The sequence below is a fragment of the Schistocerca serialis genome, chromosome 7, assembly GCF_023864345.2.
Source record: "Schistocerca serialis cubense isolate TAMUIC-IGC-003099 chromosome 7, iqSchSeri2.2, whole genome shotgun sequence".
Taxonomy (NCBI): Eukaryota; Metazoa; Arthropoda; class Insecta; order Orthoptera; family Acrididae; genus Schistocerca; species Schistocerca serialis.
The window spans coordinates 521296029-521311027 of NC_064644.1; the positions used below are offsets into that span (position 1 = coordinate 521296029).

General features: G+C 39.2%; 1 protein-coding gene across 2 annotated transcripts in view; it reads left to right on the forward strand.

The window, feature by feature from the left end:
- The window catches only part of LOC126412247 (phosphatidylinositol phosphatase PTPRQ-like), a 452520-nt gene that overhangs the window by 147641 nt on the left and 289880 nt on the right, over positions 1-14999 (forward strand). For both annotated transcript variants that reach the window (XM_050081743.1, XM_050081744.1), the window contains one exon: positions 6396-6707. In XM_050081743.1, coding sequence (XP_049937700.1) covers positions 6396-6707 — 312 coding nt within the window. The remainder of the gene's footprint in view (positions 1-6395; positions 6708-14999) is intronic.

A 14999-nucleotide genomic window follows, 5' to 3' on the forward strand; every position in this document is an offset into this window, starting at 1 on the left:
TTTTTTATTTTACATGTCCTAGGATTTGGGTTCCAGTTCTATTTTTCTAATGTTGCTGTTTTGAAGATATAATTAATGTCGTCTAATGTTTGATAAAACAAAGTCTACAACTGTCAGACAGTTTGTGATACTTCAAAATTTATTGAGCTCTTTTAGTATAGAACAATGAAATTGAATGTTGATATGAAGTATTTACAGTGTAACAGCTGGTTCAGATTACAGGTTATATACACTGACAGAAAGAAAGGGTCACAACATTGAGAAGGAGCCATGCAACATAAACAAAAGTTCATAGGCATGTTTCTACATATGAAAGATGATATCTATTCACATTTTGCACCAGTCACATAAGAGTGGCACTAGTAGTGCCACTAAGAGGATGCAAATCAGGTTTGCTTTAAATGCAATACTGTTATGATCATGAGCATTAATCACATTTGAGATTGGATGTGGTGAGTTGATGTTAGTCAAGAATGCCTTTAAGGTGACAAAGACACCATTATCAGCACCTCACTGAGTTTGAAGAAGGTCATATAATAGGACTATGAGAAGCTGGATTTTCCTTCTGTGATATTGCAAAAGACATGGCAAGAATGTAGCCTCTGTACCTGATTACTGGCAGTGGTGGTCATGAGAATGTTTGATCACAAGAAGGCCAGACTCCCAACAGCCACATGGCACTACCAAAAGGGAAAACGATTGTGTTTGACATATGGCTCTATCTCAACCTACTGCATCTGTAGCAACAATCTGAGCAGCACTTGAGACCACAGTGACACAATGAACTGTTACAAATTGGTTACTTCAAGGAAAGCTCCAAGTGAGATGCCCTGTAGTGTGCTTTCCACTGACCCCAAACCAGCACTGTTTGTGACTTCATTGGTATCAAACAAGAGCTCACTGGAGGGCAGGGTAGAGGTCTGTTGTGTTTTCTGACGAAAGCTGGCTCTGTCTTGGTGTCAGTAATGGCCGTGTGTTGGCTAGAAGGAGGCCAGTTGACAGTCTGCAACCTATCTGTTTGTGTGCTAGACACACTGAACCTTCACCTGGAGTTACAGTCTCAGATGAATTTTGTATGACAGCAGGAGCACTCTTGTAGTTACTCCATGCACCCTGACTGCCAATTTGTATGTCAATCTGGTGATTCACCCTATTGTGGTGCCATTCATTAGCAGCATTCCAGGGGATGTTTTCCAACAGTAATACCCTGGCCCACATACTGCAGTTGTAACCCTATGTCTTCTACAGAGTGCTCACATGTTGCCTTGGCCTGCTCAATAACCAAATCTTTCACCAATGGAGGACACATGTAAGACACCATCAGCAGACAACTCCAGCTTCATCCCAAACAGCATTAACTGTCCCTGTATTGCCCAGCCAAGTGCAACAGGCATGCGATCCCATCCCACAAACTGACATCTAGCTCCTGTACAACACAATGTATATGTATTTGTATGCTTGCATTCCAACATTCTGTTGGTTATACCTGTTATTAATGTACCACCAGTTCACATTTGGAGTCACTTATTTTGTGCTTACATTAACTATTGGTCTTATGAAGTTGATCCCTTAAATGTGTTACCTAGACAAATGTATTCTGACTGGTTTGATGTGGCCCACCATTAATTTCCCTCCTGTGACAAACTCTTCATATCTGAGTGGCACTTGGAGCCTATGTCCTCAATTATTTGCTGGATGTATTCCAATCTCTGTCTTCCTCTACAGTTTTCACCCTCTACAGCTCCCTATAATACCATGAAATCATTCCCTGATGTCTCAACAGATATCCTGTCATCCTGTCCCTTCTCCTTGTCAGTGTTTTCCACATATTCCTTTCTCACCAGTTCCGAGCAGAACTTCCTCATTCATTACCCTACCAGTCCACCTAATTTTCAACATCCATCTGTAGCACCACATCTCAACTGCTTTCATTCTCTTCTGTTCTGGATTCCCCACAGTTCATGTTTCACTACCATACAATTCTGTACTCCAAATGTACATCCTCAGAATTTTCTTTCTCAAATTAAGGCCTATGCTTGCTACTAGTAGACTTCTCTTGATCAGGAATGCCCTTTTTGCCAGTGCTAGTCTGCTTTTGATGTCCTTCTTGTTCTATCTGTTGTAGGTTATTTTGCTGTCAGAATTCCTTAAGTCCATCTACTTTGTGGTCATCAATCCTGAAGTTAAGTTTCTTGCTGTTCCCATTTCTGCTACATCTCATTACTTTCGTCTTCCTTTCATTTACTTTCAGTCCATATTCTTTCTTCATTAGACTGCAAATCATATCATTGATATCCTTCAACCTTGAACTTTAATCCCACTACTGAACCACTCTTTTATTTCCATCATTGCTTCTTTGATGTACAGATTGAACAGTAGGGGTAAAAGACTACATCCCTGTCTTACACCCTTTTTACTCTGAGTGCTTCATTCTTGGTCATCCACTCTTAATATTCTTACTTGGCTCTTGTACATGTTGTATTTACCCTTCTCTCCCTATAGATTACTCCCATTTTCCTCAGAATTTTGGACATCTTGCACCATTTTACACAGTTGAACACTTTTTCAAGGTTAATAAATCCTATGAATGTGTGTTGAATTTTCTATAGTGTAGCCTCCACTATCAACCACAATGTCAGAATTGCCTCTCTGGTGTCATTACCTTTCCTAAAACCAAGAAAAACTAATCATCATCTAACACATCCTCAATTTTCTTTTTCCTTCTTCTGTATATTATTCTTGTCAGCAACTTGGATGCATGAGCTGTTAAGCACTTATCAGTTCTTGCAGTCTTCAGAATTGTGTGGATGATATTTTTCCAAAAGTCAGGTTGTATGTCTCCAGAGTCATACATTCTACATACCAACTTGAATAGTAATTTTGTTACCAATGATTTTGGAAATTCTGATGGAATGTTATCTAGCTCTTCTGCCTTATTTGGTCTGAAGTCTTCCAAAGCTCTCTTAAATTCTGATTCTGATACTGGATCCCCTATCCCTTCTAACTCAAATCCTGTTTCTTCTTCTATCACATCAGACGTATCTTCCCCCTCATAGAGGCCTTCAATGTACTCTTTCCACCTATCAGATCTCTCCTCTGCATTTAACAGTGGAATTCCAGCTGCACTCTTAATGTCACCACCCTTGCTTTTAATTTCACCGAATATTGTTTTGACTTATCTACTTGCTGAGTCAGTCCTGACAATAATTTCCTTTTTGATTTCTTCACATTTTTCCTGCAGCAATTTTGTCTTAGCTTTGCTGCACTTTCTACTTATTTCATTCCTCAGCAACTTGTATTTCTGTGTTCCTGAATTTCCCTTAACATTTTTGTTCTTCCTTCTTTCATTGATCAACTGGAGTATTTCTTCTGCTACCCATGGTTTCTTTGCAGTTATCTTCTTTGTACCTATGTTTTTCTTTCCATCTTCTGTGATTGCCCTTTTTAGTGCTGTCCATCCCTTTTCAACTATACTGCCTACTGAGCTATTCCTTATTGCTGTATCTATAACCCCAGAGAACCTTAAGCATATCTAATCATTATTTAGTACTTACATATCCCACTTCTTTGTGAGTTAGTTCTTCCTGACTAATCTCTTAAACTTCAGCATACTCTTCATCACTACTAAAGTGTGATCTGAGTCTATATCTGCTTCTGGGTATGTCTTGCAATTCAGAATCTCTGTCTGACCATGATGTAATTTAACTGAAATCTTCCCATATTACCTGGCATTTTCCAAGTATACCTCCTCCTCTTGTGTTTCTTGGACAGAGTATTCTCTATTACTAGCTGAAATTTATTACAGAACTCAATTAGTCTTTCCCCTCTTTCATTCCTTGTCCCACACCCATATTCTCCTGTAACCATTTCTTCTGCTCATTCCCCTACAATTGCATTCCAGTCCCCCTTGACTATTAGATTTTCATCTCCCTTTGCATACTGCATTACCCATTCAATATGCTCATATACTTCCTTTGTTTCCTCATCTCAGGCTTGTGACACTGGCAGATATACCCAAACTATCATTGTCAGTGATGGTTTGCTGTTGATTCTGATAAGAACAACCCCATCACTAAACTGTTCACAGTAACACACTCTCTGCCTACCTTCCTATTCATAACAAATCCTGCTCCCCTTATATTATTTTCTGCTGCTGCTGATATTGCCCTATACTCATCTGACGAGAAATCATTGACTCCTTTCTGTTTCACCTTACCGACTCACACTATATCTAGAATGAGCCTTTGCATTTCCCCTTCCAGGTTTTCTAGATTCCCTAACCCATTCAAGCTTACCACATTCAAGCTTCTGACATTATGTGATCCAACACGTATAATGTTATCCTTTTGTTGGATGGATTCGGTGAGGGGCAGGAGAGGGGAGGGGGTGATGGATGCAAGTGTATAAATCAGACTGTTCTCAACAATACTAATGATAAATTTAATAGGAGAACAAAGGTAACAACACTCGTCATATATTTGAAGTCGTGTTAACACATTGACAGACACACAAACGCGATGGGAATGTTGCAAGCTTTTGCTGAAACTTCAGAGGTACGGAGTAGCAGAGTACAGACACACACACACACACACACACACACACACACACACACACACAAACACACACACACACACACACCACATATTCACAGCTACATTCACAGCTACCTTGCCTGGCTAACTTCATTGTAGTGATGTTGTCGTTCTGCTCCCTATAATACCATGAAAATCATTCCCTGATGTCTCAACAGATATCCTGTCATCCTGTCCCTTCTCCTTGTCAGTGTTTTACACATATTCCTTTCTCACCAATTCCGAGCAGAACTTCCTCATTCCTTACCCTACCAGTCCACCTAATTTTCAACATTCATCTGTAGCACCACATCTCAACTGCTTTCATTCTCTTCTGTTCTGGATTCCCCACAGTCCATGTTTTACTACCATACAATTCTGTACTCCAAATGTACATCCTCAGAATTTTCTTTCTCAAATTAAGGCCTATGCTTGCTACTAGTAGACTTCTCTTGATCAGGAATGCCCTTTTTGCCAGTGCTAGTCTGCTTTTGATGTCCTTCTTGTTCCATCTGTTGTAGGTTATTTTGCTGTCTTGGTAGCAGAATTCCTTAAGTCCATCTACTTTGTGGTCATCAATCCTGATGTTAAGTTTCTTGCTGTTCTCATTTCTGCTACATCTCATTACTTTCGTCTTCCTTTCATTTACTTTCAGTCCATATTCTTTCTTCATTAGACTGCAAATCATATCATTGATATCCTTCAACCTTGAACTTTAATCCCACTACTGAACCACTCTTTTATTTCCATCATTGCTTCTTTGATGTACAGATTGAACAGTAGGGGTAAAAGACTACATCCCTGTCTTACACCCTTTTTACTCTGAGTGCTTCATTCTTGGTCATCCACTCTTAATATTCTATATGCTATGAGGCAGAGGCTTGCAAAGGTTCAGACTGGGGTCTGCAGTAACAGCCAATTTAGCCAGCTGGGACATTGCAGCAGTGGAGGCATATATATGCACTATAGCTCTAGAGAAGGATTCTTGTGAAAGATAACAATAGCCTCACTCTTGATTATGTGCCTGTCAATGATTCAGTGCTTCAAATATTTGGTGATTTGTTGCTTTCACTGCTTTTATTAATCATATTTCACTTAGGATATTTGATTACCATATTTATATCTTTGTATAACCTTATTCTCAGTGTTCTAATGGAGATATTTCATGTGATTCAATTAAACAATGCTCTGCTTTCCTTACATGAATCTATGTGACTGGCTAACGTAGCCTTTTTTTTTTTTTTTTTTTTTTTTTTTTTTTTTTTTTTTTCTGCTCTATTCATTTATTGTGTTTTGTATGTTTAATATTCAATCTGTTGGAAATCATTGTTACAAATACAAACTGTTAGTGCTAGTAGTCTATGGCTAAATTACTGAAGAATATAAGGGAATGTTAGAAGGTGAGAAATTGCAATAGGAAGACAATGTTGGTCTTTTTAGGTATGCACAAGAATTACATTATCTATTAAAATTGGCTTGTAATTTCATCTGTGGAATCAATGTGCACTCCTAAGTAAAACAGATGTGGTGGTATGTTGCTGCAGCATCCATGAAGTTGAATATAATAAAGAACTATATAATTTTAATGGCAGAAAAACTCTTAGCAAACAATTTATAGAAAAATAGCACTTGCAATTTTTGATAAGGAAATTACATACTGCAAGTGTTGTTTTAGGCTTTGCAATGTCAAAATCCTCTGATATTCTGCATATAACCTCTGTATTGACTAGCAAATTCATTTCCAGATTTTTATAAAGTTTAATAATTACTTTGACAGTCTTTTTGATAGTATCTGCTTTTTGCCATGAAAAACTTGTTTTACAGTTCCAGATGAACCCAAAAGTTTATCAGTAAGTGAAAGTAATGGTACGCTTTCACTACAATGGGAGCCACCAACATGTAGCCGAGGAATATTGTTGTACTATCATGTTACAATCACTTGCAAAGGTCCAAGAAATGGACCAGACTGTCCATGCCCACAGAACAGCTCTGCCAGTATCAAAGAACCTCAATCTGTTACACAAACGGAGTTTGTGGGAGTTCATCCATATTCAGAATACAGTGTTGCTGTTGCTGCTGAAACAAAGATAGGTGTTGGAAACTCAAAAGAAGTACCTTTTAATACTGCAGAGGATGGTGAGTTATAATGTGTTTCATATTTTTCTGACGTAATGTGAATTTCAACATATTACGAAGAAATTATAATGTTATATACTCATTTTCTTAAGCATTTGTCAGTTGAGGTTTGAAGATGTGCATCACATATAATCCTAACTGCTTTCTAGAAACATCTGGTAAATTTGTAAACTAGCTGACATATTCATATTCATTATGAGATATTACAACTGTGGTTCATGGAAGAGTATACTTGTCTGGGGCTCAGAATGGTGTTTCAGATTCTGTTGCAAAATGGTTTAACAGGTTGTCAGAAGACGTCACACTGGACATTGAAAATCTTAACATACTTAAAAAGAACATATACACTGAAGGGCCAAAGAAACTGGTATAGGCATATGTAATCAAATACAGAGATATGTAAATAGACAGAATATGGTGCTGTGGTTGGCAACGCCTATATGAGGCAAAAAGTGTCTGGTGCTATTGTTAGACTGCTTACTGCTACTACAATGGCAGGTTATCAAAATTTAAGTGAGTTTGAATGTGGTGCTCTAGTCGGTATAGTTGACACATGAGCGGTGTGACACAGCATCTCTGATGTAACGATGAAGTGGGGATTATCCTGTATGACCATTTCACAAGTGTACTGGGAATATCAGGCATGTGGTAAAACATCAAATCTCTGACATCGCTGCAGCCAGAAAAAGATCCTGCAAGAACGGGACCAACGATGAATGAAGAGAATCATTCAGCGTGGCAGAAGTGCAACCCTTCTTCAAATTGCTGCAGATTTAAATGCTGAGCTGTCAACAAGTGTCAGTGTGTGAACCATTCAATGAAACATCATTGATATGGGCTTTTGGAGCTGAAGGCCCTCTTGTGTACCCTTGATGACTGCACAACACAAAGCTTTAGTCCTCACCTGGTCCTGTCAACACTGGAAACATGTTGCCTGGTTGGACAAGTCTCATTTCAAACTGTATCAAGCGGATGGACGTGTACGGGTATGGAGACAACTCGTGAATCCATGGACCCTGCATGACAGCAGGTGGAGGCTCTATAATGGTGTGGGATGTCTGCAGTTGGAGTAATGTGGGACCACTGATACATCTAGATTCAATGCTGACAGGTGACAAGTTCATAAGCATCCTGTAATATCACCTGCATTCATTGATGTTCACTGTGCATTCCGATGGACTTGGGCAATTCCAGCAGGACAATGCGACACCCCACCCCACACATCCAGAATTGCTACAGACTGGCTTCAGGAATACTCTTCTGAGGTTAAACACTTCCGCTGGCCACCAATCTCTCGACATGAACATTATTGAGCATATCTGGGATCCCTTGTAACATACTGTTCAGAAGAGATCTCCAGCCCCTCATACTCTTATGGATTTATGGACAGCCCTGCATGATCCATGGTGTCAGTTCCCTCCAGCACTACTTCATACATTAGTAGTGTCCTTGCCACATCATGTTGTGGCACTTCTGTGTAGTCACAGGGGCTCTGCATGATATTATTCAGGTGTACCAATTTCTTTGACTTTGCATTGTATAATAAAAGTAATAGATATGTGGTGATTTTCTTTCTTTGGCTGTATGGTGAAAGGATAACAATCACCAACACAATGTACATTGAAAGACACTTTTATTAAATAACTGTAGCACAAATACACAAAGTGTGAACATTCGAGAGAGAAACCATGCAAAGACAGATACATCATAGATCCTTGATCAATGAGTCTACAAGTCAAATTTGGATATGATGTTTCTTGTGGTTGATAGTCACCACATATAATTTATCAGAATACTTTGATGTAAGAATGTAAATTACATATTACACTAACATGCATATTAACTTTGAATTTTTATAGCAAACAGAAAGCTAATACTGTGAGAGGTTGTCATAAAATCTCATTAAAATCTCAAAAAAAGTAAAGTTATATAAGCAAATTTTTGTTTGTTTGTGATACATGAATGCAATCCTGGTAGTCTTGAAATCTCCTGATCACAGTACCATGGCACACAGCTAGACGAGTAAAAACAAAATGGTGCATCACATTGATAAAGTTGAGATGTACTGCATTATGTTTGCTCCTCTGGTTTGTGTTACTGTATCTTTAAAAAAATTTTGGGCTTGCAGCTGATCATTGTTTAATTCATCACATGATGTTTTGACCATCTTATGGTATTTCCATAGTGAAGTGAATGATGTTATGAATGGAGCTGAGGTGGAGAAAAAACTCCACCAGTTTATCTTCTCCATGAGATCAGACTATGAAAGGATTGTTCACATGCTTCCTAAAGACAATTGGTTCAAGGGAGATGATTCAAGCACTCTCTCCTCAAAATCCTCTGAAAAAGGTTGCACACCAAGGGAGACAGAAGGCTGCCCATGTATGATGATGTTCCTTGCTTTATTTCTTCATTAGTTGTCCTCAGTGTTGACGCACTGGCTGAAAAAATGAGGGATGGAAGTGCAGTACTGTCTACTGCAAATGACATAGCTAACAGGTACACATTTGTGTTTCTCAGTCATTTACTATCACTTTTCACAACCTCCCACTTACACAGTTATATTGCCAATACACTATTGTTTAAGCCTTATTAATAGGTTACAGGCAAACATCCACATGCTGCTACATTAGTTTACTGTTGAATATCTACGAGCAGTAAAAACCTAACCACAAAGTTCACAGTTCTTAAATAATAGAAAGGTACGTATGGAGCAGACACTATCATTGTTTTAACACATGGCCTAATTGTGTAACACTTATTTCACAGATGCATTGTTGTTGATCTCACCAATGAAGGTTCCTAATCTGAAACTTGGCTGGGCACTGACTATCTCAGGACCAAAAACTGGGCCCTTATATATCCTCACAATAATAGGTGCCAAAACTACACATTGTTCCAAGTTAAATTTACAGAAATTACAATTAAAACTTAATTCATTAAATTAACTGAATACAAAAATTAATTCCTTTTAACAGTCTCTTCTACTACAAGGTTTAGGCTGAATTATTTATTTAAATGATAAAATTAAAAGATATCCTTACACAAACAATACTTTTGACAAAACTGTTAATTACTTTGGAATTAATTAATTATGCTAACATGTTTTCAATTAGATCCAAACAGATCCTTTAAGAATACTATTAGTTTTTCCTCCAAATATTTATCATTAGTACAGAATTCATATTTGTTTATACATCAACAGTAGAATTTAAGTTATGAAACAATCACTGATTTCACCCTATAACAAAAGATACTAACTAGGCATAGTCAGAATAAATTAGAAAATCAAATACATACATAAAACTAAGCATAAAATTAGATCTGGTGTTATATTATTTAAAACTGATGGCCAACCTTTCTCTTTTATGAAAATACAGATTACACTCATGTATGTTAATGAAAGACGAATTTCAGTAGGCAGATGGGAAGTAAAAAAAAAATACTAGCTTGCTTCATCACACATGGTGATGTCATCAGTCTGTTCAAAATATTCTTGGTTGAACTTAAAATTGGTTGAGGATAGAGGATCCCAAAGCAAGGCAGTGATGTCCCCTTGAAAGTTTTTGCCAATTAGTATCAAAGAATCTGTGAGAGGGACTTTTGTAAAAAGCTAATGATCAGAACTGCTTAGATGGAGAGCCCCCAGTCTATTGATAAAGTTTGCTGAGTTACAGATGTGTTTTAAGCATGTGCCCACCAATAGTCTCAGCAAAAAAGTGAGATGTTTGGCTAAATCTTATGTAGGAGCTCCATTGTTGCTCACTGTTGAATTTAATAGGATATTTCCCTTATGTATGTTTTGAAGGCCATATAGTCTTGGAGGAAAACCATGTTGTCTTGACCTCTTGATGATCTTTAGAGGTAATGAGGAAGTTTTCAGTAGTGCAGAAGTTTTCCATTACACATGTCCTGTAAGGTCATAATCAGTCCTCCTATAAGTAGAGTCATTAGCAGACCATCATGTATGATGATCTTATCATCGTAAATACTATGGGATAACAAAACAGTTGCATTACCTCTCACATGTCCTTTGGCACTAACTGGCAAAAGGTGTCAAGTGGACATTACTGTTTTGTTTCAGCATGTGCTATCCTCAATCTATTTTAAGTCCAACCAGGAATGTTTTGAACAGACTGATGACATTGCCATAGACTGCCCTCTGTCTCTCTTGGTGGACAATCTTTTTATGGAGGATTTTGAGAAGAGAGTGCTTGAATCAGTTGCCCTTAAGCCAACTATATTTTGCTGGCATATGGATGGTATTTTCATCTTGTGGCCTTATGGAGAAGATAAATTAATGGAGTTTCTTCACCACCTCAGCTCCTTTCATAACAACATTTGGTTCACTATGGAAATACAGAGAGACAATTGCCTGCCTTTCTTGGATGTCTTGGTTAGATGAAAGAATGATTGCTCTCTGGGGCATTCAGTTTATGATAAGCTCACTCATACTGATTTGTATTTGCAAGCATCAAGTTGTCATCACCCATCAGAAAATATAATAATACTTAAAACACTCATACACAGAACTCACAGTCTCTCAGATGTAGATAATTTGCATAAAGAGCTTGTCCACCCAAAGACAGAGTTAAAAAATGGATATTACACCCAGCAGATAAACAGGGTACTGTCAGTTAAAACCAAGAATCAGATAGTGGATAAAGAGGAGAATATGCTAGAAAAGTCTTCAGCTGTTCTTCCCTTTGTGGGCAACATTTAATTTAAAGTAGCTAGAATCCTCTGTAAATTTCAGGTAAAAGTGATTTTCCATCCAATATATAAGATTCCAGACCTCTTGGGATCAGTAAAGAACAACTTGTTATTGCAGAAGACTGAAATTTACCAGATACCTTATCAGTGTGATATGGTTTATATAGGACATCCCAGACACTCTGTGAAAGAACGTTGCACTGAGCATCAATGCTGGACTTGCCTTTTGCAACCAAGCAAATCTGCTGTTTCTGAACATTGTGTTTCCACTGGACATTCAAAAGAGTATGATAAATCTTTGACCATTATTATTTAGACTCGATTAGTAAAGAATCCATCAAAATTTGCATGTTGTAAAAGCTGATCAGTCATGATAGTGGTTACTAGTTAGACAGTGGATGCAGCCCCATCATCTCCATGACTTGTTTGAATCAAAGATGACAGAATGTGCCAGTGGGTGCAGCAACCAGTAATCCAGAAGACAGCTGAGTTCCTTGATTCTACCAGCAAGAGCACTGCCATCAGGAAGTGTGGATCGTCTGTCAACATGTTTTTGATGCATGTGTGGAATACTTACAGCATGTTATATATTTTGGAATGAAGCAAGTCTTTGTCAGTCTGTGATGAGTCAGCTGAAGATGACTGGCAGGTGCCCGGTCAAAATACCATATGATGAATTTATCAGCAACTGACTGCAAGCCAGGAATTTGTTTGAACATTGAATCTGTCCGGAAAATTTTAAAACACCTGCTACTCTATCATTAGTGCTGCCTGACATGCAAGGATTAGGTTGGTGACAGAGGCCTATAGGACCAGCCCTACACTCAATCTTTGCACTTGGGCTTATGAGCTCCCGGTACTCACCTGGCAGCAGCACCTCATAGTAATTCAGTCACACAGGTTGTTGCTTCTGCAGTCACCTGATGTCCATCTAATTAATCACACATAAATACAAATGGTAGTGCTATAAAGACGAGTGGTTCATGTGAATGTTAGTTATTTGCTTATTCTGTGGGTCATAACTACTACCTCTCACTATGATGTGGACCAAGTCAGTTTCACAAACATAGTGCATTTTTACAGCAGGATATATAAATAACATGCTGATCATTCATATGAGTTCTTAAGAACTTTGTTGTATGATTTTATTATTATTATTATTATTTTTAAATTCAGCAGTGATTCTGTCTCTCTCTCTCTCAAATGCAAACACACACAACCACACACACACACACACACACACACACACACACACACACACACAAACACACAAACACTACCCCACACACCACCCCACTACCACCACCACCACCACCACCACCACCACCATTACCACCACTTCTACCACCACAACTACTACAAATTTGAAATTCTTCTATGGAGCACAAGGAGTTATCAAACAGATAGGATTTAAATTTTGTTTGAAGTTAACTTTATTATGCACTGAATTGCTTATGTAACTGGGTGGTGGCAAAATATTTTTGTGGTCTAATACCTCAGCCCTTACTGTGCCACACTGAGGCTGAATGATAGATAATGTAAATAATTTCTGCTTCTACTGTTATATTCATAAATGTTACTGTTGTTTTCAAACCATGCTTGATTGTTGACAATAAACTTCATAAGGTAGTAAATATACTATGACGTTTTGTCAATATGCCCTAATAGTCTGAAAAGCTATTTGAAAGAGATTCTAGAGCCATCATGTGTTATATTTGTTATATACTTCTGTGCAAGAAAACACTTTTTTCCTTGAAGAGTTACTCCAGAAAATGATTCTATAAAAATTGGCGAATGAAAGTAAAAAACGTACGTCAACTTCTTGACATTTTTTGTCTCCAAAATCCTACATTATACATAACAAAAAAGGTGCAGAGCTTAGATGTAAAAGAATATTTGTAACATATGACTTCCATTTCAGCTTCTTATCTGTATATACACTAACAACTAAGAATTTATAATACTGTGTTTCATTTATTGATTATGCTCACACATTAGTTGTAATGGTGTGTTCAGGACTTGTGCAATACTGAAGTGTTGTATTTATTTAAATTAAGTGACAGTTCATTTTCAGATTAATTAAAAAAGTTTCATTTCTTCAAGTGCTGAATGAATGAGAATGGCCATTAGTCATGATTAGAATACTTGCATCATTGGCATAGAGAACTATATTTGCTTCTTAGGTATATGACGTAAGTTAGTTTATGCAGGGTGCTCATCATTAAAGTTCCAGTTTCAAAATCTTGTAGAAAGAGGAATGACATCAAATTTGAACAGCATATTATTGATGCAAGATCAAACATCATGGGGAAAAATAATGAAAATATTACCAATACATAGATGGCAAAGTAAGCATCTTAACTTAAATGAGGTCTGCTGCAAATAATACACTCCTGGAAATTGAAATAAGAACACCGTGAATTCATTGTCCCAGGAAGGGGAAACTTTATTGACACATTCCTGGGGTCAGATACATCACATGATCACACTGACACAACCACAGGCACATAGACACAGGCAACAGAGCATGCACAATGTCGGCACTAGTACAGTGTATATCCACCTTTCGCAGCAATGCAGGCTGCTACTCTCCCATGGAGACGATCGTAGAGATGCTGGATGTAGTCCTGTGGAACGGCTTGCCATGCCATTTCCACCTGGCGCCTCAGTTGGACCAGCGTTCGTGCTGGACGTGCAGACCGCGTGAGACGACGCTTCATCCAGTCCCAAACATGCTCAATGGGGGACAGATCCGGAGATCTTGCTGGCCAGGGTAGTTGACTTACCCCTTCTAGAGCACGTTGGGTGGCACGGGATACATGCGGACATGCATTGTCCTGTTGGAACAGCAAGTTCCCTTGCCGGTCTAGGAATGGTAGAACGATGGGTTCGATGACGGTTTGGATGTACCGTGCACTATTCAGTGTCCCCTCGACGATCACCAGTGGTGTACGGCCAGTGTAGGAGATCGCTCCCCACACCATGATGCCGGGTGTTGGCGCTGTGTGCCTCAGTCGTACGCAGTCCCGATTGTGGCGCTCACCTGCACGGCACCAAACACGCATACGACCATCATTGGCACCAAGGCAGAAGTGACTCTCATCGCTGAAGACGACACGTCTCCATTCGTCCCTCCATTCACGCCTGTCGCGACACCACTGGAGGCGGGCTGCACGATGTTGGGGCGTGAGCGGAAGACGGCCTAACGGTGTGCGGGACCGTAGCCCAGCTTCATGGAGATGGTTGCGAATGGTCCTCGCCGATACCCCAGGAGCAACAGTGTCCCTAATTTGCTGGGAAGTGGCGGTGCGGTCCACTACGGCACTGCGTAGGATCCTACGGTCTTGGCGTGCATCCGTGCGTCGCTGCGGTCCGGTCCCAAGTCGACAGGCACGTGCACCTTCCGCCGACCACTGGCGACAACATCGATGTACTGTGGAGACCTCACGCCCCACGTGTTGAGCAATTCGGCGGTACGTCCACCCGGCCTCCCGCATGCCCACTATACGCCCTCGCTCAAAGTCCGTCAACTGCACATACGGTTCACGTCCACACTGTCGCGGCATGCTACCAGTGCTA